Genomic DNA, 25,722 nt, shown 5'->3' with positions numbered 1-25,722 from the left:
TTTGCAAGCAATTAAAGGTCTTTACATGGATAGTCATGCAGCAGTTAGAGTTGACGGTAAATTGAGTTCATGGTTCAGAGTAGTTTCAGGGGTAAGACAAGGCTGCAACCTGTCTCCACTGTTGTTCATATTATTTATGGATCATATGTTGAAAACAATAGACTGGCTGGGTGAGATTAAGATATGTGAACACGAAATAAGCAGTCTTGCATATGCGGATGACTTAGTTGTGATGGCAGATTCGATTGAAAGTTTGCAAAGTAATATTTCAGAGCTAGATCAGAAATATAAGGACTATGGTATGAAGATTAGCATCTCCAAAACGAAAGTAATGTCAGTGGGAAAGAAATATAAACGGATTGAGTGCCAAATAGGAGGAACAAAGTTAGAACAGGTGGACGGTTTCAAGTACTTAGGATGCATATTCTCACAGGATGGCAACATAGTGAAAGAACTGGAAGCGAGGTGTAGCAAAGCTAATGCAGTGAGCGCTCAGCTACGATCTACTCTCTTCTGCAAGAAGGAAGTCAGTACCAAGACTAAGTTATCTGTGCACCGTTCAATCTTTCGACCAACTTTGTTGTATGGGAGCGAAAGCTAGGATGATTGCAGGTACTAGTAGATGGGAACAATGGCAGGAGGGTGCCCACAATGAGGAAATCAAAGAAAAACTGGGAATGTACTCTATAGATGTAGCAGTTAGGGCGAACAGGCTTAGATGGTGGGGTCATGTTACACGCATGGGAGAAGCAAGGTTACCCAAGAGACTCATGGATTCAGCAGTAGAGGGTAGGAGGAGTCGGGGCAGACCGAGGAGAAGGTACCTGGATTCGGTTACGAATGATTTTGAAGTAATAGGTTTAACATCAGAAGAGGCACCAATGTTAGCACTGAATAGGGGATCATGGAGGAACTGTATAATGGGGGCTATGCTCCAGACTGAACGCTGAAAGGCATAATCAGTCTTAAATGATGATGATGATGATGATGATGATGATGATGATGATGACATAACCGTTTGTTCAAATAGCTGACAGCGATGACGATGGCGGATCGTGCTGAGACGCATCATGATCATAGTAGCTCCCTCATTCCATGAGATTAGCCGCAAACTTCAGCGTGAGCATAATATTAGGAACCAAGTACCGAATGCAGTATCACATTCTTTATAAATGTGGCGAAGAAATACATTGGTGATCTGGCTGCCCAGTGAGCGAGACCTTAATGTCTCAGTCATCATTCCCCAGCCTATTCACTGATATTTGTCTTCGTTCTTAGTACTATATGATTGCATATAGATATGGCTTTTATTTTAATCCTAGTTTTGAATTTGTTAGTAATTTTCATCTTTCTTTCTTTCTTTTTTTCGGTGGTCCAAGAGTCCTTCGTGTGTTGTTTCATAATTTCTTATTACTTACGATACGTAAATACGAACCAATCATGTTAATATCCTCACTCCAGAACACAGAAAAAGGCTCGAATGTCTAAGTGAATCAGTGTTCTGTTCGACAGGTTTTGTGGCTGCTCACGTAGCGTAAGCGCACATCGCCGCTTTGTCCATTTCCAGCTGTCTACACTTTCTGAACATCCCGTCATTTTTTTGTATGGCGTTGTTTCTCATACGGCAGCACTGAAAGTGTGCATTCTGCTAGGTGGATCCTTGTAACACCTATTTTCAACCTATTTGTATCTGTAGCGATAATTCTATGTCAGTTTGTAGTGTTCTTTATATAGAATGTTGTATCTATCATGAAAATTCTTTGATTATGTATACATATTTCAGTTACGTGAGCTTTTGAACGACGTTGTTTAAACTGCGCTTGTGAATTTAAATAAGTACCGGAATAATTGTTATATAAAGTACTGTAAATAACTTCGTCCATAGTTAGGGAACATAGGGTTGAATGTAAAAGTTGTAGGGAAGTCCCGCAGCTACGGAAGTAGACTGGCAGAGTGGTAAAGGATTGGCTGGCGCGCAAGTGGCAACTCGCACTTTGTGTCGGGTAAGGAGTCTGAGCTTAGCAGTGCTGTGGTTAGGATCTCGCTAGCAGTAGCGGATCATTGTGGCTCATCTCCCTGGAGTTTTGAGGCCAGAAGGGCTTAAGGGCAGTATTTATGGGCCCCGGGTGCTGCATTTGGTGATACCATTATCATGTCATTGTTTTTGGCCCTATAAAAATATAATTCCGACACCTAGAAGATATGTAACAGGGCGAGTCCAACAGTATTGCTATGATTGCATCGCCGCAAGATTATAGCCACTGCGAATTTCGCCACCAGTGCCATCGGCTTTCTGCTAAATTGTTTATATTTCGCACTCTGTAAATGGACCAAGTATTTGTGAAATTTGGTTGATTTTAATAATAATCATGGTGTTGTGAAAAACTCTCTCTTATACCCGTGATTATCCCAAATCACAAACCTGGACAGGAATCCTATCCTAGTAAATTTAATTCCGAGTGTCCTAATTTATTATAAGAAAGTGGTTGAACTTGAATTTAATGTTGTGTTGTCATTTGCACAGCCAATTATACTTTTGAATAGGTCAAAAGACTGCTTATGAAAACACATTTCTTATTTAAATGATTATAATTTGTTGTGCTTTACTTAATTAATCATTAATGATAAGAATACCTACCATTTCTCATACAAACTGGCGTAGTTTTGTCAATGAGCATGGTTCTTCTAACCATGAAAGTTTAAGGGCTCTCATGTACTAGGCTAGTTAGTTAATGAAGCAGTGCAAAGGCTTCTTCAGAGCCAGTGTAGTCAGATTTGCCTTCCGTTTAGTTGCTTCAGACCGAGTTTAAGAAAGAACTGTTTACTGTGTTATCTATCCTAATCCAAGTTGGTTAATGCACAGATATAGAGACCCTGTGATAAGCAATGAAGTTATAGATTATGATCATTAGCAGAGCCCCTGATTTAAATTCAGAATCATATCAGGCTTTTCCCTGTTCAGTATTGCTGCTAGTTTCATGTGTGTCGGTAATTGGTTTCATAAATTGTTACTCCTAGTTCATTCAAGGTAGGTGTTGTTGAGAGGCATATGTTACTGTTCACTATTTCATTGGCCATTTGTTTGTTAGCAACGCATTTATCTGCAATTTTAGGTTAGCCTTAAGACTGTCTTCTGCTTTATCATTTTGTTTGACACAAGAATGCCTAAATAGGCTGGTGACCGGTTTTAATATGTAATGTTACAACTTGCTTTTATGCTGGGAGAACGACTGCTCCTGACCCACCTGTTTACTGTTAGTTATACTCCGCTGGAGTGCTTCGGAACGAATCCCAGTTTGATTGTTCCGTTTCCATTAGGTTATCCCACAGTCAACTTTTCAAAAATTCCTCTCAGATGTATAGGGTTCGCTTCGATTGCCGTTTAAGGTGGTCGGTGGTATCGTTACATCTTGTGCCTTTGCTCTGCGTGCCTTTGTCTTGCATTGGCACAAGGTCGCCCTAGCTAGGATTGGATTTGGCGTGCTTAATTTAAGGGGTGGCCGGATTCAGTTTCTGACGTCACCCAGTTACCTTCTGTTACGGAATATGTGTATCCCAACTACTTGCGTGTAGTATTAGCCATATGAAAGCAAGTGGAAGTTTTGTAAGTGTCTGCGTGTCGTGTCACTGGTAATCACCTAGTGGAATGTGGAAAACCGCCTGAAACCCACATCCAAGCTGGCCAGCACACCGACCCTCGTCGTCAACTCGCCGAGCGGATTCGATCCAGAGCCGGCGCACCTCCCTCAACAGCTAGCTTCTTCTGTCAGCTATATTCAGTACACGCCAATCCAGTCGATAGAATTTGAAATGAGACTCGTCCGACTAGGCAACACGTTCCCAGTCATCAACAGTACAATGTCGGTGTTGACGGACCCAGGCTTCGAAAGCCCATATCGATGATGTTTCGTCGAATGGCTCGCAGGCTGGTACTTGTTGATGGCCCAGCACTGAAATCTGCGGCAATTTGCGGAAAGGTTGCACTTCTGTCACGCTGAACGATTCTCCTCAGTCTTCGTTGGTTCTGTTCTTGCAGGATCTAATTTTGGCCGCAGCAATTTGATCTTTTACTGGAGTCCTGATATTCGCGGTACACTCGTTAAATGGTCGTACGGGAAAATCCCCACTTCATCGCTACCTCGGAGATGCTGTGTCCCATCCCTTGTGCGCCGACAATAACACCACTTTCAAACTCCTTAAATCTTGATAACCTGCCATTGTAGCAGCAGTAACCGATCTAACAACTGCGCCAGACACTTGTTGTATATAGGCGTTGCTGACCGCAGCGCCGTATTCTGTGTGTTTACATATCTCTGTATTTGAATACGCATGCCTATACCAGTTTCTCTGGCGCTTGAGTGTAATACGCTGCCTGTTGTGAAAATGAAGGAATTCCTTTAAGGTATCACAGCAAAATGAATTTTTTGTGTTCGAGTGTCAACTCTGATAGTGTAAAGAAGATACCAAATAAATATGTTAATGAAACAATATTATACAAGCAAAAAGAGTCTTTGGTGAGGCTGCCACAGAATCTCTAGCTCTAAAAAAAAATTAAGTAGATTTTGAATAAGTCCCTGACCAATACTATTGCAGGTAACTTCTATCACAGTCCCAACTTTAGTGGTTCTGGCAACTGGCACGGTGTCAGGATCAAGGTGCCGACCCACACAATCTCATATACGTTCTATCGCTGACATACCGGGTTAGTTTATAGGCCAGAAGGGCATCAGAAAGTTTCATGAAGAGGGGAAGCCGTAATTATTGCTCGCAACATGTAGAAAAACATTATCCTGTTCCAATATAATGCCGTGAAGGCATAACATCCCGCTGGGCTGTGCAACACCCCTATTACTGATAGCATCCTTTATTCGGAACAGCCAGCATTTTGCATGATAATATTATATTATTAAGCCAGGTGTTCTGTTACCTTGGGCAGCTAATCAGAGAACCGATTCGTGAAAAGAACGTATTAGATCTCCTGGTCACCGACAGGCGCTCCCTTTTCGACTCAGTGTAGAACAGGGAATCACTGCTGATAACATCGTTACAGCATCACTGAATACGCCTGTAAATAAAACTATAAATAAAGGTAGGTAGACATTCCTGATTAGCAAAGGCGACAAGAAACTGATTTCAGATTACTGAGAGGTCAACATGAAAATTTCATCTATAGCACTGATAATGTTGAGCATCGATGAACAAAGTTAAAGAGTGCCGTACATTACACCTTAGACAGGTATGTGGCTAGTAAAACTGTGAGGGTCGGGAAAGACGTGTTAAAAAGCTGCCACGAAAGCAATGACAGTGTCACTGCATATTTAAACGTAATCAAAGCTTTACAGACAAATAAAAATTGAACGAAGCCAAAAGTAGCTTAAGGAGAGCCGTGCGTGAAGCGTTCATTGAATTTGAAAGTAAAATTCTATCTACAGACTTGCCAGAAAATTCTAAGAAGTTTTCGCCTTATGTTAAATAAGCAAACGGATCGAAGCCTTTTGTCCAAACACTCTGTGACCATAATGGCATCGAAAACGGAAGGCGACACAGAGAAGGCCCAAATCCTAATCATCTTTTTCCAAAACTGTTTCACTGAGGAAGACCGCTCTGTAGTTCCTCCTTTAAACAGTGACACGAACGTCAAAATGACAGATACAGAAATAAGTGGCCGTGGGATAGAGAGGCAACTGATATCGCTCAACAGAGGAAAGGCCACTGGGCCTGCGGGATACCCATACAATTGTACATTCAATACGCAAAAAAATTAGCTCTTCTTCTAGTAGCTGTGTACCATAGGTCACTGTACGTGCAAAGCGTTCCTAATGATCGGAAAAAAGAGCAGGTGATTTCCGTTTTCAAAAAGAGTCGTCGAATAGACGTAGACGTAAAAAATTCTAGACGTATATCTCTTACGTCGGTCTATTGCAGAATTTTGGAACATGTTTAATGCTCGCTTGCTACATCAGTTCTGGAGACCGAAAATTTTCTCTGTAGGAAACAACATGGTTCAAAACACAATGACAGTGTGAAACCCAGCTCGTTCTGTTTAGCCGCGAGACCCAGAAAGCAGTAGATACCAGGGCCCAGGTTGATGCCGCCGTTTTTTACTTCCAAAAGTGTTCGATACAATTCCGCATTCAGGCCTAAAGAACAAAATACTAGCGTACGGAACGTCAGACCAGCTGCGTGACTGGAAGGAAGAGTTTCTGGCCGCGCGGGACTAGCCGAGCGGTCTAAGGCGCTGCAATCATGGACTGTGCGGCTGGTCCCGGCGGAGTTTCGAGTCCTCCCTAGGGCATGGGCGTGTGTGTTTGTCCTTAGGACAATTTAGGTTAAGTAGTGTGTAAGCTTTGGGACTGATGACCTTAGCAGTTAAGAACCCATAAGATTTCACACACATTTGAACATTTTGAAGAGTTTCTGGCAAACAGAACACAGCATGCCGTTCTCTACGTAGAGACATTTTCAGACGTAAAAGTAGCTTCAGGCGTGTCCCAAGGACTGTTATAACGTCATACTTTTCACAATACATGCAAATAATGTTGTGGATAAGGTCGGAAGTTCTATGAGGCTCTTCGCGGACGATGCTATTGTACACTGAGAAGTCGCAACGCCAGCAAATTGTATAGATATGCAGGAAGACCTCCAGAGGATCGATGCTTTGTGCAGGAAGTGGTAGTTGACCCTCAGCATAAGCAAATTTAACATGTTGTACATTAACTGTCAGAAAAACTCGTTGTATTATTACACGATTGCAGAACAACCACTAGAAGCAGTCACTCCCACAAAATATATAGGAGTATGTGTACGGTTCAGATTTAAGTGGAATGACCACATAAAGCTAATCACACGTAAGTCAGACGTCAGACCGAGATTCATTCGAAGAATCCTCCGGAATTGTTGTCCATCCACAAAGTAGGTAGCTTACAGGACACTCGTTCGACCAATACTTGAGTATTGCTCGTCAATATGGAGCACTGATAGGTCTGATAGAGGAAATAGAGAAGATCCAAAGAAGAGCAGTGCGCTTTGTTACAGGTTCATTTAGTAAGCGCGAAAGCGTCACGCGATTGCTCAGCCGAATAGAGTGGCAAACGCTACAAGAGGAGTGCTCTGCATCATGGTGAGGTTTGCTCTTAAATTTCCGAGAGCGTACGTTCCTAGAATAGCCAACTAGTATACTGCTTCCTCCTACGTACATCTGGAGAAAAGTCCATGAAAGTAAAGTTAGAGAGAAATGAGCTCACACGTAGACTTGCCAACAACCATTCTCCTCGCGAACCATTCAGGACTGGAGCAGTAAAGAGAGGGAGTATCAGTGGTACACGAAGTACCCTCCGCCACACTGCGCAAGGTAGCTTTTTCTCCACATCGCTCACCCACGTAAAACGTCTGATCTTAGGAGGGTAGGACCGCTCGCCAACCACTATAACTGATGAAGTCTGGCACTGATTTGAAACAGCATGGAGTGACGGGTCCGTATCTATCATTCAAGCTCAGTTAAACCCGATGCTGAGACGGGTTGAAGCCGATCTTCCTGCCAAAGTGCAAGCCCTTTGTACTACACGTCACACTCTTTATATTTCCAGTTCGTCTACAAATTTAATCACGTATTCTTCCTAGTATACTACATCCACACAATAATCCGTTCTACTAAGAAATTCATCAATGGAGTAGAGAGTTGGCTATAGTTAAATCCTTTGGGCTGATCATAAACTATACTATATAAGTAACTAAACTTTTTACACTGAGGTGAAAAAGGTCAAGGGATACTTCCTAATATCGTGAAGACCTCATTTTGCCAGCCTGCAGTGCAGCAGCTCGACGTCGCATTGACTCAACAAGTCCCCTGCAGAAATATTGAGCCATGCTGCCTCTGTAGCGGTCAATAGCTCCGATAGTTTTGCCAGTGCAGAACTTTTTACGGGATCTGACCTCTCAGTTATGTCCCACAAATGTTCGATGGCATTCATGTCGGGAGATCTGCGTGGCCAAATCATTCAATCGAACTGCCCAGAATGTTCTTCAAACCAATCTCCAACAATTGTGACCCGGTGACATGGCGCACAAAAAAATTACGTCGCTGTTGGGGAACATTAAGTCCATGAATGGCTCCAAATGGTCTCCAAGTAGCCGAACATAGCCACTTCCAGTCGGCGATCGGTTCAGTTGGACTAGAGACCCTGTCCATTCCATGTAAACACAGTCCACACCATTATGGAGCCACCACCAGCTTGTGCAATGCCCTGTTAACAACTTGGGTCCATGGCTTCGTGGGATCTGGGCCACACTCTAACCTAATCATCACTTCTTACCAACTGAAATCGGGACTCATCTGACTAGGCCACGGTTTTCCAGTCGTCTAGGGTCCAACTGATATAGTCACGAGCCCAGGAGAGGCGCTGCAGACGATGTCGTGCTGTCGTAGTAAAAGCACTCGCATCGGTTGTCTGATGCGTAGTCCTTTAACGCCAAAGGACAGCACTGTCCTAAGGGATAAGTTCATCGTACGTTCCACATTGATTTCTGCTGTTATTCCACACAATGTTGCTTCTCTGTTGGTATTGGTAACTCTACACGAATGCAACTGTTCTCAGTCGTTAGTGGAGGCATTCGGCCACTGCGTTGGCCGTGGTGAGAGGTATTACCTGAAATTTGGTATTTTCTACACATCCTTGACACTGTGAATCTCTGAATATTGAATTCCCTAACGATTTTCGAAAGAGAATGTCCCGTGCTTCTAGCTTCAGCTACCATCCCGCGTTCAAATTCTGTTCAGAATCATGTTGGAAACCTTTTCACACGAATCACGTGAGTAAAAATGACAGCTCCACTTTTTTTCTTTGTGTTTGTTTCATCCTCCGACGCCACATATGGGCGGGGGATGGGCTGTCAGCAGTAAAATACTCCGTTCTTCAGCCAAGAGCGCTCATAAAAAGATAGCAAAGGCGATAGAAAAATAAAACGTGAGGACTGCTACGTTCTAAGGTAAAAAGATTAATACCAGACAGCTGAAATGACGAAGAATATATAAAGTTTAAAGACACACTTGCGATGAGATGAAATTCTTCTATGAAACAACACTGCAGCACTGCACTTTCACTTAACATCTGAAGGACCTGCACTGAGTGAAAAAGTATTCTGGGCGGAGAGAATTTGTTGTTGAGAGGATCGGGAGGGGGGCAGGGGGAGTAATGAGATAGGGTTCTGTTAGAGGTGAAGCAGCTAGTGGGAATATAGACATTGGGAAGGGGAGAGAGTGATAAGGAGTAATGTTGTGTGTGCAGAGTATTGGCGCAAGAGAAAATGGATATGGGTGGATGTAAAGGGAAAAGGAGAGGGGAGCTCTGTGTGAGTGGGATATGTGGGGAAGGGTTAAAGTAGATAGGAGGGTTAAATATCAGGGCGGATCTCACTGTCTGGGAGAGGGAGTTGGTTCAAGTTGCGTTGAGATATTATATGGAGTGTTTAGAGGTGTGGGGATGGAGGGATGCGTTTGTGAAGGCACAGCAGCATACCAGGGTTGGTGATCAGAGGGGAGACAATGGGGTTACTGGAAACTACTTTGCGGACAGAATAAGAGATTTTCAAATAACTTCCGGGAATTCAAAAAAAATGTTCAAATGTGTGTGAAATCTTATGGGACTTAACTGCTAAGGCGCCGGCCGAAGTGGCCGTGCGGTTAAAGGCGCTGCAGTCTGGAACCGCAAGACCGCTACGGTCGCAGGTTCGAATCCTGCCTCGGGCATGGATGTTTGTGATGTCCTCAGGTTAGTTAGGTTTAACTAGTTCTAAGTTCTAGGGGACTAATGACCTCAGCAGTTGAGTCCCATAGTGCTCAGAGCCATTAACTGCTAAGGTCATCAGTCCCTAAGCTTACACACTACTTCACCTAAATTTTCCTAAGGACAAACACACACACCCATGCCCGAGGGAGGACTCCAACCTCCGCCGGGACCAGCCCCACAGTCCATGACAGCAGCGCCTCAGACCGCTCGGCTAATCACGCGCGGCCCGGGAATTCAGCCAGGTAACATTTTCAGTGACCGCCGATATTTCGCAGGAGAATACCTCGCCATTTTCAATGCAAACTGCAACGGACAGGTGACGTACATACAAATTTAAAACCTCGGTTCTCGGCTGTGTGGCTGGTCCCGGCGGAGGTTCGAGTCCTCCCTCGAGCATGGGTGTGTGTGTTTGGGCTTAGGATAATTTAGGTTAAGTAGTGTGTAAGCTTAGGGACTGATGACCTTAGCAGTTAAGTCCCATAAGATTTCACACACATTTGATTTTTTTTCTTTTTTTGGTTCACGGACTGATGCAGGAAAGATAACAGACACACTGAACACTAGTGCCATCAACGATGACCAAAGTCAGAGATATCGACAGTGAGACTACGAACTCGCAGGTGAGGTAGCATTGACTCTGTACCTCTGTTTTTTCACAAAGGAGAGAGCCGGATTCCAAACAGAGTTCAAACAAAAACCTCCATCCCTGTTAACGAGGTTGCTCGCTAATATAATCTCAACTGCCTCCTTAGTAACGTTGTCCCAATAGCTGGACGTGCATGCCAATATCTCGGTGTTATTATATAACATGGGGTGACCAGTACCCAAGCAATGTTCGGCAATAGCAGATCTACTTGGCTGCTGTAATCGTGTGTGCCGTTTATGCTCAGTACATCGGTACTCCACGGTCCTGATAGTTTGACCAATACATGCCATGCAAGGAATGCGATATACACCCACTTTACGCAGACCAAGATCATTCTTAACAGAACTCAAAAGCACTCTAATTTTAGATGGAGGTCGGAACACACATTTCACATCGTATTTCCATAAAATACGACCGATCTTGTTGGAAGTGTTTCCTACGCAAGGCAAAAAGGCAGTAGACTTAGGTGTCGTCTCAGAATTATCATCAATCACCCGATGTACAGTTGGTCGATAGCGCAACGCGCGTTCGATCTGTCTATCACTATAACCATTTTGACGAAACGTAATTTCAAGATAGGACAGCTCAGCTGGCAAAGTCTCAGCGTCGGAAACGACATGTGCCTTGTGTACCAAGGTACGAAGTACCCCTTCACGCTGCGCCGGATGGTGATAACTATTAGCCTGTAAGTACAAGTCGGTGTCAGTACGTTTTCTGTAGATTGCATGTCCCAATGATCCATCATCCTTCCTCCTAACCAACACTTCAAGAAAGGGAAGACAACCATCCTCTTCCATCACCATCGTAAAACGAGTGTTCGGGTGGATCGAGGCATTCAAATTCTCCCTACCATGAGGCCAAACAACAAAGGTATCGTCGACATATCTACAGAAACAGGCGGGTTTCACCGATGTCTTAAATTTTCATGTACGTCGCCTGTACGTTGCAGTTTGCCTTGAAAATGACGGGGTGCTCTCCCGCCGAAATATCAGCGGTCGCTGAAAGTGTTACCTAGCTGAATCCTGAAAGTTATTTGAAAGTTTTATACGCCAGGAGAAACTCAGGTCTCAGTGTAATAGATGTGTAGGTATTCGATGTGAATGACGAGGCGTGGGAATTTGATGAGATGGCAGACGATCCAGAGGGGTAGGTAGACGAATTCGGAAAGAGAGACAGAGTACATGGCGTTCGAGGACTTCATAGGATTTATAGAACTTTGGAGGGGTGGAGGTCCATGCAACATTTGCATAACAAACGATGGGGCAGATCAGGATTTTGTACGATAAATGTGGATGGTTGTAATCCTCAAGTTCTGCCTATTAGTAGTTTTAGTCTATTGTGGGCCTTTTTTTTGAATGGTTGGTAGGTGGGGGTACCACGTTAGTTGCCGGTTGAGGGTTAGTTCGAGACATTTTAGAGTGTTAGTTAGCTGGATAGGACGATAGTAAATGGTAAGGTAGAAGTCATGGAGGCGGAAGGTGCAGGTGGTTTGTCCTGTAATTATTGCCTGGACTTTGGAGGGGTTGATCTTGAGGAGCCATTGGTCACACCAGGAGGCAAACTGATTGAGTTGAATTTGCAGGGATCATTGGGATTTCTTGAGTGTAGGGTAGAGGGCGAGGGAAGCAGTGTCATCAGCATATTGGAGGAGGCGGACTCGTAGAGGTGGTTTAAGCATATCAGCGGTGTAGAGAAGATAAAGGAGAGGATACAGGACAGTACCTTTGGGCATTCCTGCAGTGAGATGAAAGGTACAGCAATTTATGTTGTTCATAGTGACAAAGGATGGGCGATTACATAGGAAGGATGCAATAAGGCGGACATAGGTAACTAGAAGTGCATATGTCTGGAGTTTGAAAAGGGGACGGGAATTCCATACATGCTCATAGGCTTTTTCTAGGTCGAGGAAGACAAAAATAGCGGATTTACGGAAGTTGAGTTGGTGTGATAGGAGATGGGTGAGGTGCAGGAGCCGGTCATGAGAGGAGAAACTGGGATGGAAGCAACACTGGTTAATGGGAAGAAGGTGGTGTTGGTTCAAGTGTTGATGGACGCATTGGGAGAGGATGGCTTCGAAGACCTTGCTAAACAATGAAGTGAGACAGATGGGGCGGTAGCAGGAGTTATCAGTAGGAGGTTTTTGGGGTTTGAGGAAAAGTAGGATTTTGGAGGTTTTCCATTGTTGAGGATAGTGATGTAAAGGGTTGAAAGAGTGATGAGAAAGGAGAGGAGTCATTCTTTGAGGTGTCGGTAAGAATTGCAGTCATGGCCGAGGGAAGTGTTGCGTTTTTTTGTCGAGTACTTGTCTTATGTCACTTACTGCAATAGGTGTATTTAATTCTGTGTGTGGTATGTTGTCCAAGTACAGGAAGCTGGAAGCCAGGGGTGGGATGGCGGTATTAATGCGTTCATGGACGATAGCTAAAAGAGAGTCATCAAAATGTGGATCATCAGGGATGGGAGAAGATGTCAGATATGTTGCAGAGTGGTTAGCTTTGCTCAGGTTGTCTGTAAGGGATGGTTATCGTGGAGAAGTGGGTAGGAAGGTGTGGGGATTTAGCTAATGAATTGACAATATACTTTCCAGTACTCGATAGATTTAAATGGATGTGTAGCGTTGAGTTTGGTGCAAGTCTGGCGCCAGACAGCTCCACCAACGCAGTTCCCTTTTATAACGTGTACGCGATGCCACCCACCGTCTGTATATGTGCATATCGCTATCCCGTGACTTTCGTCGCCGAAGTGTTTGTCTACTGGCAAGCGGTTGTAAACGTGTCTTCCCGGCTCCTTTACATAACATAGTCCATCGCTTTAAGTCTTTATAGGATTGTTCTTATTCCTAGTACTAATTTAATATGCTGAATAGTCTTCTGCATGTATGGGCCCATAGCCGCTGCAGATTCAAATCTGTGAAAGTTGTTCCCATTACTACCACATTCATAAGTAACCTTTATTAAGCATACCATTCATTATATGGTACTAAAACAATACCTCTCATCCTAGTGCAGGTCCTTTAGTTTTTAAGTGAAAGTGCAGTGCTTCGGTGTTTTTATCAGAAGAATTTAACCTCCCTGTGATGTGTTTTTGAAATGTATATACTTCCATATTTTAACTGCCTATCTTCTATTCTTAATTTAAAATAGAAAAAAAACAAAAATTTTGCTTATATTTATCATCGTAATTTTTTTAATTGGCTTGGCTGAAGAGCAGAGAACTGTACTTCTGGCAGCCCACCCCCCACCATATGTGGCGAGGGGGATGAAATAAAAAGGGAAAAAATGGTGCCAAAAAACTTTGGACTAACCTTCGATCGGAAACTAACGTGGACACCTCACCTACTAAACATCCAACAGAAAGCCCACGACAGACTAAGGCTACACTTGGCTAAACATGGGGACTATAGCACACCACTGTCTTCACATGTACAACTCCCTGATTCACTGCATGCTTTTCTATGCAATTGTTGCCCTGATATCTGTTCTATAAGTTCTATAAGTGCCTCCAGATCCTCTAACGCCATGCTTTCCGCCACACTTTCTGTATTCGTTTACCTCCCCTCACGAGGATCCTTCACCCACCTCTCCCCACTCACATAGAACACCTCTGAAAAACCTACACCATCTGCAAACTCAACTCCAACAATTCTCTTGTGTCTGCTCTCCTTTCCAATCCAAGTGCGCTGCCATGCCTCTCCTTACATATCCCACCAATCCTCCTCTAGCACACAAACTACATAATCATTAAAAAAATTACAACCCTTTCCTCTCTCCTAGGCTATGAACTCAGACCCAAATAATACCCATCATACCGAATAGGAATCCATCCCACCCTATCCACCCCCACCCAAAGTGTCCCTTCTCCTTCTCTCCCTATACCACACCTTTTGCTTTTCCTCATCCCCGTTGCCTCCCACCCACTTTCCTCTCAAATGTATAGATCCCAATACCAGCTACCCCTCTCTCCTGGTCCCCCACAGCAACCCTAGTCTCGTCACCACCTCTAGCCAGTCCTCCGTTCTCGTCACCACCACTCTCCTATTTATTTTAGAGTGAATAGAACTATTTTGCTTTTTCAGAGGTAAACGAGTCAACGTGTTAAACGAGAAAACACAAATATCCAATGGCCATTTCTGAGATCACTTTAGCTATATTCTCCAGTAACAATTAAGTTTCAGTATTTATAGTCTCTAATTTAGAATGTAAGTAGTGAGCACCTTTTTAAACGTGGATCAAGCGCTAGATATGATGATCCGATTGATTACCAAAGGATGCGTAAATGGGATAATATATCAATGAATTCTATGTTCTGTTATATCTCAGCAGATACAAACATTGTAACGAATATGTCGCTTTGTTTTTAGGTTTTTCTATGACACATACACACAGACGTTCAAGGGTCTTTGAGTAGTCAGCTCTGCCGTTGGTGTCATTGATGTGTATGTAAAAGGATATTAGAGTTATAGATGGGTGACTGGCAGTTGGCTTTCGTTCTCTGGATGATTAGAAATGCAGCTGTTATCTGGAAGACTATTGCCAAAACGTCGTTTGAGACCTATGTGAACAATTGTGTAAAATTCGGGTAGCTGAGAAACGGTTATACCTTTGTAGTTAGGTACCTGTCATGTGGAACATCTTTACCGGTGTACATATCTTAAGAAATATGTCAGTGTGACTAAATTCTAGTTTCTCATTGACTACTTATTTCTATTCAATAATTTCTCTACGCTGTAGAAGGATTTGTTAATGAATAACAACTATAATCTGTACATGGAAACTTTTTTCGCTTTAGACATTTTATCTTTATTTCCGTAGGCAGATTGTCAAAGAGTTTTATTGCTGAGTATTTAATTCCTTTCTGTGCCAAAGCTAGATATACTACGTGATAGTTGGAATCATGTCCCTTTTAATACTATATTTGTAAATATTACTATTTATCGCAAAATCGGATGGATAGCTTACAACAAACTTAATTTACTAAAAAAGTATTGACAGGCCGCAGTTAATATCGCCTAATTTTTAATCACATACCAGGGAGATATGCGTGTGAAAACCCTAAACATAATTTTAAGTATGTTTTGTGTCCAATGTTCGCCTAAGTGAAAAGTTACCACGAAATATATTTCCGCAAAACGTTAATGAATGAAATAAGAAAATTATGTTACCTCACTGATTACCGTGTCCCTAAACTTTGCAGTTAGTGACTTTTTCCGAAGAGTCTCGAGTCTCTTTGGCGGTGACTGCTCTCAACAGTAACTGCTGCAGCAGTCAAGCTATAGAATCAGAAGTCTCTGTCTTCATCACATTCTGCGCGATGATTTCCAATAGGACATTGCCCGTCCACACATTACGAAGAATGCTGAAGATATATTCCATTCGCGGCAGTAACCGTATTTTACCTGGCCGTTATACTCATCCGGTGTGCCATCAGGTGAATCAGTCTTAGTTTTCATGAGGCGGCAGTTCGCTCATAAAGATCGTTCATTATTCATTGCCCTTGATCTTTTAACCTGGTAGCGAGTGATAGCGCTATTAAATATTGATTTGGAGTTGAAATGTTCGTTTATTTCTACGTACTTTTAATTGTTTCTTTGAGTCACTCTGAGCCATACGTTGACTTTCGAATAACTGCAATTTTCATAAATATGATTTGCGATCAAAATGTTTCTTTTCGAAGGCCACACTAGGTGAAGGGAAGCCAAACCTACATTTATAACTTTTATACATGTGGAGAAAGCTTTTGACAATGTCGAATGGAATACATTCTTTGAAATTCTGCAGGTAACAGGTGTAAAGCGCAGGAAGCGAAAGATTATATGCAACTTTACAGAAACCAGACGGACGTTGTAAGAGTCGAGAGGCATGGAAGGGAAGCAGAGGTTGAGAAGGGAGTGAGATAGGATCGTAGTCTGTCCCCAAAGTTATTCAATCTGTACCTTGAGCAAACAGTGAAGGAAACCAAAGAAAAATTTGGAGAAAGAATTAAAGTTCAAGGAGAAAAAAATAAAAGCTTTGAGGTTTGCCGATGACACTGTTATTCAGCGAAGGACTTGGAAGAACAGTTGAACGAAACGGACGGAATCTTGAAAGGAGGATATAAGATGAACATCAGCAGACGTAAAACAAGGATAATGGAATGTAGTCGAATTAAATCAGGTAATAATGAGGGAATTAGATTAGGAAACGAGACACTAAAAGCAGTAGATGAGTTTTGCTATTTGGGAGGTAAATTAAATGATAATGGCAGAAGTAGAGATGATGTAAAATGTAGATTGGCAATGGCAAGAAAAACGTTTCTGAACAAGAGAAATTTGCTAATATCGAAAATAGATTTAAGTATTACGAAGACTTTTTCTGACGTTGTCTGTATGGAGTGTAGCCATATATGGAAGTGAAACATGGATGACAAACATTTTAGACAAGAATAGAATATGAAATATGGTGTTACAAGGAAAAGTTTAGATGTGTAGATCGCGTAACTACTGACGAGGTACCGAACAGAACTGGGAAGGTAAGAAATTTGTGACACTAGTTGCCTAAAAGAAGGAATCACTTGACAGTACACATTGTGAGACATCAAGTGATCACCAATTTCTTATTGGAGAGAAATGTGGGGCACAAATACTATAGAGAGAGACCAAGACATGAATGCAATAAGCAGGTTCAAAAATACGTAGGTTGCAGTAGTTATTTGGAGATGAAAAGGCTTGCACGGGAGGGGTAGCACGGAGAGCTGCATCAACTCAGTCTTGGGACTGAAGACCATTGACCATCTGTTCTAGAGAGCTGGATTTTATTTTATTTTTTACCTTGAATGGAACAAAATATAATATTAAACGAATAATAAAGAGAATAGCTAATGCATAATTTATGATGCAATGGTCTGGCTTTAATTACACGAAAACCAAATACAAAATTTTACGCTTCCACAGAGACACAGATAAGACATGTTAGAATCAACCATTTTAAGCCACTCACACTATGAAAGCACAATGAAAACTACTATGTAACATGCCAAATTATTACAGAACCTCCACATAGCAGCACTGCTGGATAAATAAGTCTGCAGCGAAAACTTACCTTGGTGTTCCCCATATGTAAACACGTCCTGTGGTATGTACCCATGTAAGGCTGCAGTGTCGGCCATCAAAACTGTGACATGAAGAAGGAAGCATAAAGCTAACGTAGAAATGAAGTGAAATGTGTTAAATAATTGGGTATGCAAATGATTAGCATTTCAGAGCCACGTCACAAAGTAAATAGGACTGAGGCCAGCTATATTCTATACATAAGGAAGTATTACTTAGTGGGCTCAACATTCAGAAATCACATTTGAACGTGGGTTGTGAAAAGACCGTGTTTTACCTCGTGTAAGAAGCAGAACCGTGTACTAGCACGTTTCGGAATTTGAGAACAGACTATCAGGACCTATCGAAAGGGCAGTTTCTCGTTCCGCGGCATTGCTGCTCACATTGGTCGGAATCCCTTGACTGTCAAGCAGATGCGGAATCTGTGGGTTCAGGAGGGCCATGCAGGAGCCCGGCAACCTCACGCAATTAGCTCCAGATCGTGCATATTGTTCGCTCGGCTGTGGAGACTCGTACAGCCACGTCAGGTGTCTTGAGTCTGGAAATGGACTTGTCTGCAACTAGGGAAATGTTCACATGTACAGTGCGACGATGTACGAAATACCACGGAACTTCAGCACTGAGATCTTTATTACGGCTTCCCTTTACACACCAAAGGTGGGACTTGCTCTGACGGTGGTGCACTCATGATCAAGTGGTGCACCCATGATCAACAATGGACACGTGAGTAGCGACAAATTGTCGTTTCATACGAGTTCCAGCTTTTCGTATAGCAACACAATGGATGCATCCACGCGTGAAGGCTCCAGACAGGACAAAAGCTGTCATCTTGCATTTGTTATCGTCATACAGACCAGGTACCTAGTGTGATGGTATGGGATGTCATTGGGTGCACAACTCGATCACCTCTGGTTGTTATAGTCAGTAATATCTGGATATGAGCGGTTAAATTGCAGGCTTGTTAAGGCCGTTGGCTACGGCCTACCCTGAAAGTCTCCATTATGTTGCCTTTCAACAAGATAATGTAAAATTGCGTGTAGCCAGGCTGTCCTGACCTATCTCGATAAAGATTAACTTCTGCTACTGCCCTCCCAGCACGTACTTCATATCTCACATTCATCCAAAACACCTGTTCATGGGTTACTGAGAGACTGGCACGCCACCACTCGCTGTCCATCATGACTGATGAACTCAATCATAGAGCTGAGTTGAAGCAGCGTGGATGACGCAACTGTATGTGTCATCCAAGCTCAGTTTCAGTCGATTCCTAGTGGACTGAAGACACCATTGCTGCCAGAAGTGGCAGCAGCTTGTGTACCAACTTTTGCACCCTGTATACCTCAGGATCTCCTACAGATTAAATTCTTAAGTTCCTCCAAGGGCCGGTGTGAGACCCACGTGACGAAAACCGACGCTTGGGACTCTGAGATGGTGGCCACCAATGCCACAACTGTAAGATTTCTATACAGGATGTACAATGAGTAGAGGTCACCTGGGGCACAAAGTTGAGAGGGGCGCCAGAGGTGCTGAAATTGTAACATTTCTATAGAAGATGTACAACTAAAACCGGCTGGTTGGAGCATCAAACTGAGAGATAAGGTTTCTATACAGGTAGTGCCTGACGTGCCACCCCCGCAGGATTTGTGTACAGGACATACAGTTAGCAGAGGCCGCTTCGGCTATCAAGCTGAGAGGGGTGGCAGATGCTCCACAGCTGTAAGATTTCTATACAGGACATAAAATTAGTAGAGATTCCTTGGGGTGCCAAGCTGAGAGACGCCAGCTGTAAGGTTTCTATACAGGACGTGCAATTAGTGGGCCCCAAGATGATGTGGGTGGCAGGGTCATCGAATTGCAAGATTTATATGCAGTGAGTTTCACAATGAGTAACGAAAACTGACATAGGAGAAAGTGTATGAGGGAAAATGGAGGGGGAGGGGACATCAAATACTAAGACACTTGTGTGAAAGAATGTACTCAAAACGGCCCTGGTTTTTCCTTCTTTACTACAGACAGTAATTAAAATTTCGTTATGCGCTATCCTTCCCACTGTTGCGCAGAAGTGTAGATTTACTGGCCCAGATTATAAAGTTCGACTGGTTGATAGAGAAAGTTTTGTATTCCTTCCAGCACTCAAGCCTCTTTTTGATATTTGACTGATTTCCAACAGAGATGGTAACGTGAGCTATGCCATGAATAGTTCCCATCACACTGCCTTCGTTAACACTTTTTCTTTCTACTTGTAAATGAAGTCCTACAGCTATTGGTTTCACAATAGTTTTATTAAAGATAGCAATTCTCTTTAATGCTCTGCCGTTTCTGACACTAGGTTTAGTACATCACCCCTGCTGAACTTACGTAGCTCTCCCCTTAACCCTGCATAAGAGACAATAGCTTCGAAGGCTCTGTAATAGATCTGCGATTGTTGGCAGAGTGCACCAGCCAAGCCAGTACAGAAAATTTTCTATTGTTAGGAGTCTGTAAAGTCTGCTAGCAAGACAAGTCAACATAGCATCGCAACAGTCAAAAACTCAATTTCGTCCCAGAACACTTAAAAGCGGTGTTATAGCACAAGAGAAAGAAAAAATAAGGCTGGAAACAAGCTTCAGAAATATAGTTCCTGCAGAAGTTCTCGAATGATTATGTCGAACTCCTGCAGCAAGAATCATATTGTGTCACATGCCTTTCTTAGTTCATAGTTCAACGATTTATCGTTGTTATATGTTTTCAATTTCTTTTACTGTTCTAATTCTTTATTCATACTTCTACTGATCTGAGATGGTAATTACATTATTCAGTAGGCAATTTACCACACTTAACTTCCCTCTATGTGAGAAATTGTAGTCCCCAACAATGAATAATTGAATACAATTACATCTAAATGGAATAATTCTTTATACAATTTTGTATACACGACACAAAATAAATTTTTTATTTCTCAGTTTCAGACGACTTCTTTGAAGTGAGTCATAGAATCAGACCAAATGTCAAAATTTACTCCACACTTTTAATAGTTTGATCTCTGTATCAGCCAGCTTTTGCGCTAAATTGTGCTTTTCCTTTGTGTAGAAAGTATGTTGCTTCCAGGAATAATGAATGTTGATAAACCAATAAGTTGCCAATATAAAAAATGTGTTTCAATGTTCTGACTGTGGAGACATCTCCTGCCAGCAAATTTTGGAATATCACTGAAAAGGACCAGTTCAATGATTCAATTAAGTTATCAATATCAGAATTTTTAAATCTACATTTATGTAACGTGTGTAAAAATTAAACCATCGCCAACTACATTACAGAATGGCGCAGGACATATATTTAACGTAGTAGCAGCAATTATCACTCATTTATCAATAATATTAAGTTTGGGAAAAAATGAAGCCAAAGCTAAGAAAACGATGAGTGAAACTCTGAAAGAAAGCTTGTGGACTTCTTCTACATGGAGCTAGTGAATCTATGAAGTGAAATTTATAAGTATTTAGGGAATGCTTAAAGAAAAGTTAATGTAAGACTAGGACGGTTTAAACAGCAGAAATTATTACACATGTAGCAAAGTGTTGTCCATGAGCTGAATATACCTACTATTTCTTAACTGCTGGTTGTGGGGAGGGTTTATGTTCTTAAGTTTGTAATAATGAGTTTCATAGAAATTTTGAAGCAAATATCGGCTTTTCCATTATTATTTTACATTTATAAATTATTCTTCGTTAAAAAGGGTGTCATTTGTTGCAGGTTATGGGCATGTGACACCGCTTTCCAAAGGTGGAAAGGTGTTTTGCATGATATACGCAATGCTGGGAATCCCTCTGACTCTGGTGCTGCTGACAGCCCTGGTGGAAAGATTGATGGTTCCAACAACAGTGCTGCTGCAGACCCTGAACTCACGCCTTGGCCATCTGTATCAGCCCTTCAACATCCGTCTGCTGCATCTTGCTATCGTTGTCACAGTGCTCGTCGCACTTTTCATGATGCTGCCTGCTTCAGTTTTTGCAGCACTTGAACCGGAGTGGGACTTCCTGGATTCTCTGTATTACTGCTTTATATCACTCACAACTGTGGGCCTTGGTGACTACATTCCAGGAGATTCCCCAAATCAGGCATACAGACCCCTGTATAAGGTTGCAACCACAGGTAAGAAACTGAATGAATCATTTTGATAGTCGCAGTAGACAAACTCTGCTTATGTACTTCTGACTGTCACTGTATTAGAATTAATACTGTTAGCCTCACTGGTTCACTCGTCTACCAGGACGAAGCTACTGGAATTTTATGTGAACACATAAGTTACTATAAGGAAAAGACGTTAAGATAAGAACAGTTTTTATGTGTATATAATCACAATCATGGAAAAATATTTGCTCAATGCAAACACTAACCAGATGCACATAGTCTAACATAGTCACCAGCGGAAAAATGCTCCTATCGTAGCTCAAAAGAAGGTAATGTGCTCCTGTTTATTGAAAGACTTTAACTGAAAAGTGGGGTTCCAGCTGCTTCATTCTACCTTCCCTAGCGCCTTTAAAATTTTCTCAAAAATTTTGGCAAGCAAACATACTCGCTCTCCGTTTAACATTCAACTCACGTCTCATTCATACAATCTCCCTGAACTATAGCTCGCTCACACCCACGAGCCCATCACTGTAAGTCGCTCATACGCATCCACTCCCACTTGTTGATTCTCACTCACTTATTCAGCCCAAGTCAATGTCATTGTCTCTTTGTGCTTCCCTAACTGGCACTGTCCCCTGTCTCACAGCCACAGTCTCCTTCGTACTGTCGTACTAATATTGTCTCCTCTCACTTTCACTGTCACTGTCTATCCTATCTCTTATTGCAGCTATCCCATTCATATCATCGCACTGATGCCGTCCCTTCTCGCAATCAGTATCTCTGTCTTCCTCGTTGTCATTATCAATACTCTGTCTCTCATTATCACTGGCTCTCACCCACTTTCTCCTTCTCTTTATTCCTCTCCCATTAGTACTGTTTCCTTCACTCATTTCCTAACACTGTTCTGTCACTGTCAACTATGTTCCACTCTCACTGTGTCCCTCTCTTTCTGTCTCACGGCCATTGTCGCCATCGCTCTTTCTATACCACAGCAACTGTCTGCTACCTTCTAGTATTTATTACTTTTCTGTCTTTTTCCCGCTGCTACTGTCTCCCGCTCTCCAGCCTAGTAAAGCGTGAATATATTCGCATGCCAAAATTTTTCGGAAAAATTTTAAAGGTGCTGAGGAAGGTAGAACGAGGCAGCTGGTACCCCACTTTTCAGTCAGAATCTTTCAATAAACAGCAGCATATTCGTCCTTTTTGTGCTCCGATAGGAGCATTTTGCCGCTGGTTTCCGTCTTTTGTTGGTAAAGCAGGGCACGTCACTCATGTAAAAGCAATTTATGATTTAGTAAAATTTTGATAGCTTACTTATGTGAAATTGAAATAACCCAAAGGCTATACAGGGTGAGTCACCTAACATTACTGCTGGATATATTTCGTAAACCACATCAAATACAGACGAATCGATTCCACGGACCGAACGTGAGGAGAGGGAAGTATGTTTTTTAACACAAACATACGTTTTTTTAAATGGAACCCCGTTAGTTTCGTTAGCACATCTGAACATATAAACAAATACGTAATCAGTGCCGTTTGTTGCATTGTAAAATGTTAATTACATCCGGAGATATTGTAACGTAAAGTTGACGCTTGAGTACCACTCCTCCGCTGTTCGATCGTGTGTATCGGAGAGCACCGAATTACGAAGGGATCCAAAGGGAACGGTGATGGACCTTAGGTACAGAAGAGACTGGAACAGCACATTACGTCCACATGCTAACACCTTTTTATTGGTCTTTTTCACTGACGCACATGTACATTACCATGAGGGGTGAGGTACACGTACACCCGTGGTTTCCGTTTTCAATTACGGAGTGGAATAGAGTGTGTCCTGACATGTCAGGCCAATAGATGTTCAATGTGGTGGCCATCATTTTCTGCACACAATTGCAATCTCTGGCGTAATGAATGTCGTACACGCCGCTGTACATCTGGTGTAATGTCGCCGCAGGCTGCCACAATACGTTGTTTCATATCCTCTGCGGTTGTAGGCACATCACGGTACACATTCTCCTTTAACGTACCCCACAGAAAGAAGTCCAGAGGTGTAAGATCAGGAGAACGGTCTGGCCAATTTATGCGTCCTCCACGTCCTATGAAACGCCCGTCGAACATCCTGTCAAGGGTCAGCCTAGTGTTAATTGCGGAATGTGCAGGTGCACCATCATGCTGATAACACATACGTCGACGCGTTTCCAGAGGAACATTTTCGAGCAACGTTGGCAGATCATTCTGTAGAAACGCGATGTATGTTGCAGCTGTTTGGGCCCCTGCAATGAAGTGAGGACCTATGAGGTGATCGCCAATGATTCCGCACCATACGTTTACAGTCCACAGTCGCTGTCGCTCTACCTGTCTGAGCCAGCGAGGATTGTCCACGGATCAGTAATGCATGTTCCGTAGATTCACTGCCCCGTGGTTTGTGAAACCCGCTACATCAGTAAACAGGTAGAACTGCAACGCATTCTCTGTTAATGCCCATTGACAGAATTGCACTCGATGATTAAAGTCATCACCATGTAATTGCTGATGTAGCGACACATGAAACGGGTGAAAGCGGTGACGATGCAGCATGCGCATGACACTACTTTGACTCAGTCCACCGGCTATCGCAATGTCCCGTGTACTCATGTGTGGGTTCATGGCAACAGCAGCTAACACACCAACTGCACCCGCTTCTCCTGTGGCGGGCCTGTTACGGACCCGTTTGCGTGCTACGACCATACATGTTGCATACAGTTGGTGGTAGATGTTTTGCAATGTGCGGCACGTTGGATGCTCTCTGTCCGGGTACCGTTCTGCATACACCCTGCAGGTTTCAGCTGCATTTCGTCGACACTCGCCATAGATGAGTATCATCTCCGCCTTTTCAGAGTTCGAATACACCATGGTCACAGTTCCTACAACACTACACTATCACAGACGTCTGGTAACACGGTGTACTACAGTTGGTCTGCGTGCGGAGACGAATGCAGAATAACAATAGCAGCAAGCGCTACATGCGGACACTGCGACAGCTAGACCAAACCACAACAGTGCACAGCAGCCACACTCGTAAACACGGTCGTCATCGTAAACATGTCCCTGCAGATGCTGCTCGCCGACCGTGGCCCGTGTTTGTTACAACACGCAACTGAACGTCGGAGGTTTCAAGCGTCAAATTTAGGTTACAACATCTCCGGATGTAATTAACATTTTACAATGCAAGAAACGGCACTGATTACGTATTTGTTTATATGTTCAGATGTGCTAACAAAACTAACGTGGTTCCATTTTAAAAAACTTAGGTTTGTGTTAAAAAACATACTTCCGTGCATTTTTGTATGGTTTGTATTAAAGAATTACACTAGCCCCTCTCCTCACGTTCGGTCTGTGGAATCGGTTCGTCAGTATTTGATGTGGTTTACGAAATATATCTAGCGGTAACGTTAGGTGACTCACCCTGTATAGTTTTACACCTCAGACCGAATTTTACGTGCATAAATATTTTGCATGTGCTTCAGTACTACAACATGGAGTTCCCAGAACCCTTCGAGTGATAACGAATACAGTTCACAGCATATTCCTCCAAGCTACGTCACTTTATAAACTACGTTTTCGCCTCACACCTGATTTTAGGTGCGTATTTTCCGTGTTCAAGTATGGTAACTTTGAACCTCTGTTGTTGGAAATGGTTAGAAATATCTAGAAAATTTTCAGGGTTGTTCGAGATCGGGATTTCAGGAATATATCCAAAATTTCAGACATTTTCTGTGCACAGCTGTCTTAAAATCTGCAGCTCGGTTTTGGTGCCCGAAAACCGTTTTTTCGGGTTTTCTCAGAAACCATTCATGAACTAAATGGTGTTTCCATAAGGCTCTTAAGGCGTACCGTAGACTACATCTAATGGAAAAACAACCAACCGATTTGTTCCATTTGTCTAAGCTCACGAAGTGTGTAACATTCAGCCTTTGACCCTGCACTGTAGGATAGCTACAGTAAGACGATCCTTCTGTTGGGTATACAAATGGTCCACAGCGAAAGGGATATCGAAACCAGTTGACCATATCATTATCGCCAATAGAAGACGAGGTATGAGCCCTGGAAAAATCCTG

The 25,722-nt window shown here is 42.7% G+C and overlaps 1 protein-coding gene across 1 annotated transcript in view; it reads left to right on the top strand.

Moving 5' to 3' along the window:
• The window catches only part of LOC126183222 (potassium channel subfamily K member 1-like), a 233,974-nt gene that overhangs the window by 195,473 nt on the left and 12,779 nt on the right, over nt 1-25,722 (top strand). Inside the window, exon 3 of the mRNA XM_049925004.1 lies at nt 21,245-21,643. Coding sequence (XP_049780961.1) covers nt 21,245-21,643 — 399 coding nt within the window. The remainder of the gene's footprint in view (nt 1-21,244; nt 21,644-25,722) is intronic.

This window comes from Schistocerca cancellata, chromosome 4 (assembly GCF_023864275.1).
Source record: "Schistocerca cancellata isolate TAMUIC-IGC-003103 chromosome 4, iqSchCanc2.1, whole genome shotgun sequence".
Classification (NCBI taxonomy): Eukaryota; Metazoa; Arthropoda; class Insecta; order Orthoptera; family Acrididae; genus Schistocerca; species Schistocerca cancellata.
The sequence above is the reverse complement of the archived record's forward strand: the minus strand, read 5'-3'. Positions and strand labels throughout refer to the sequence as shown.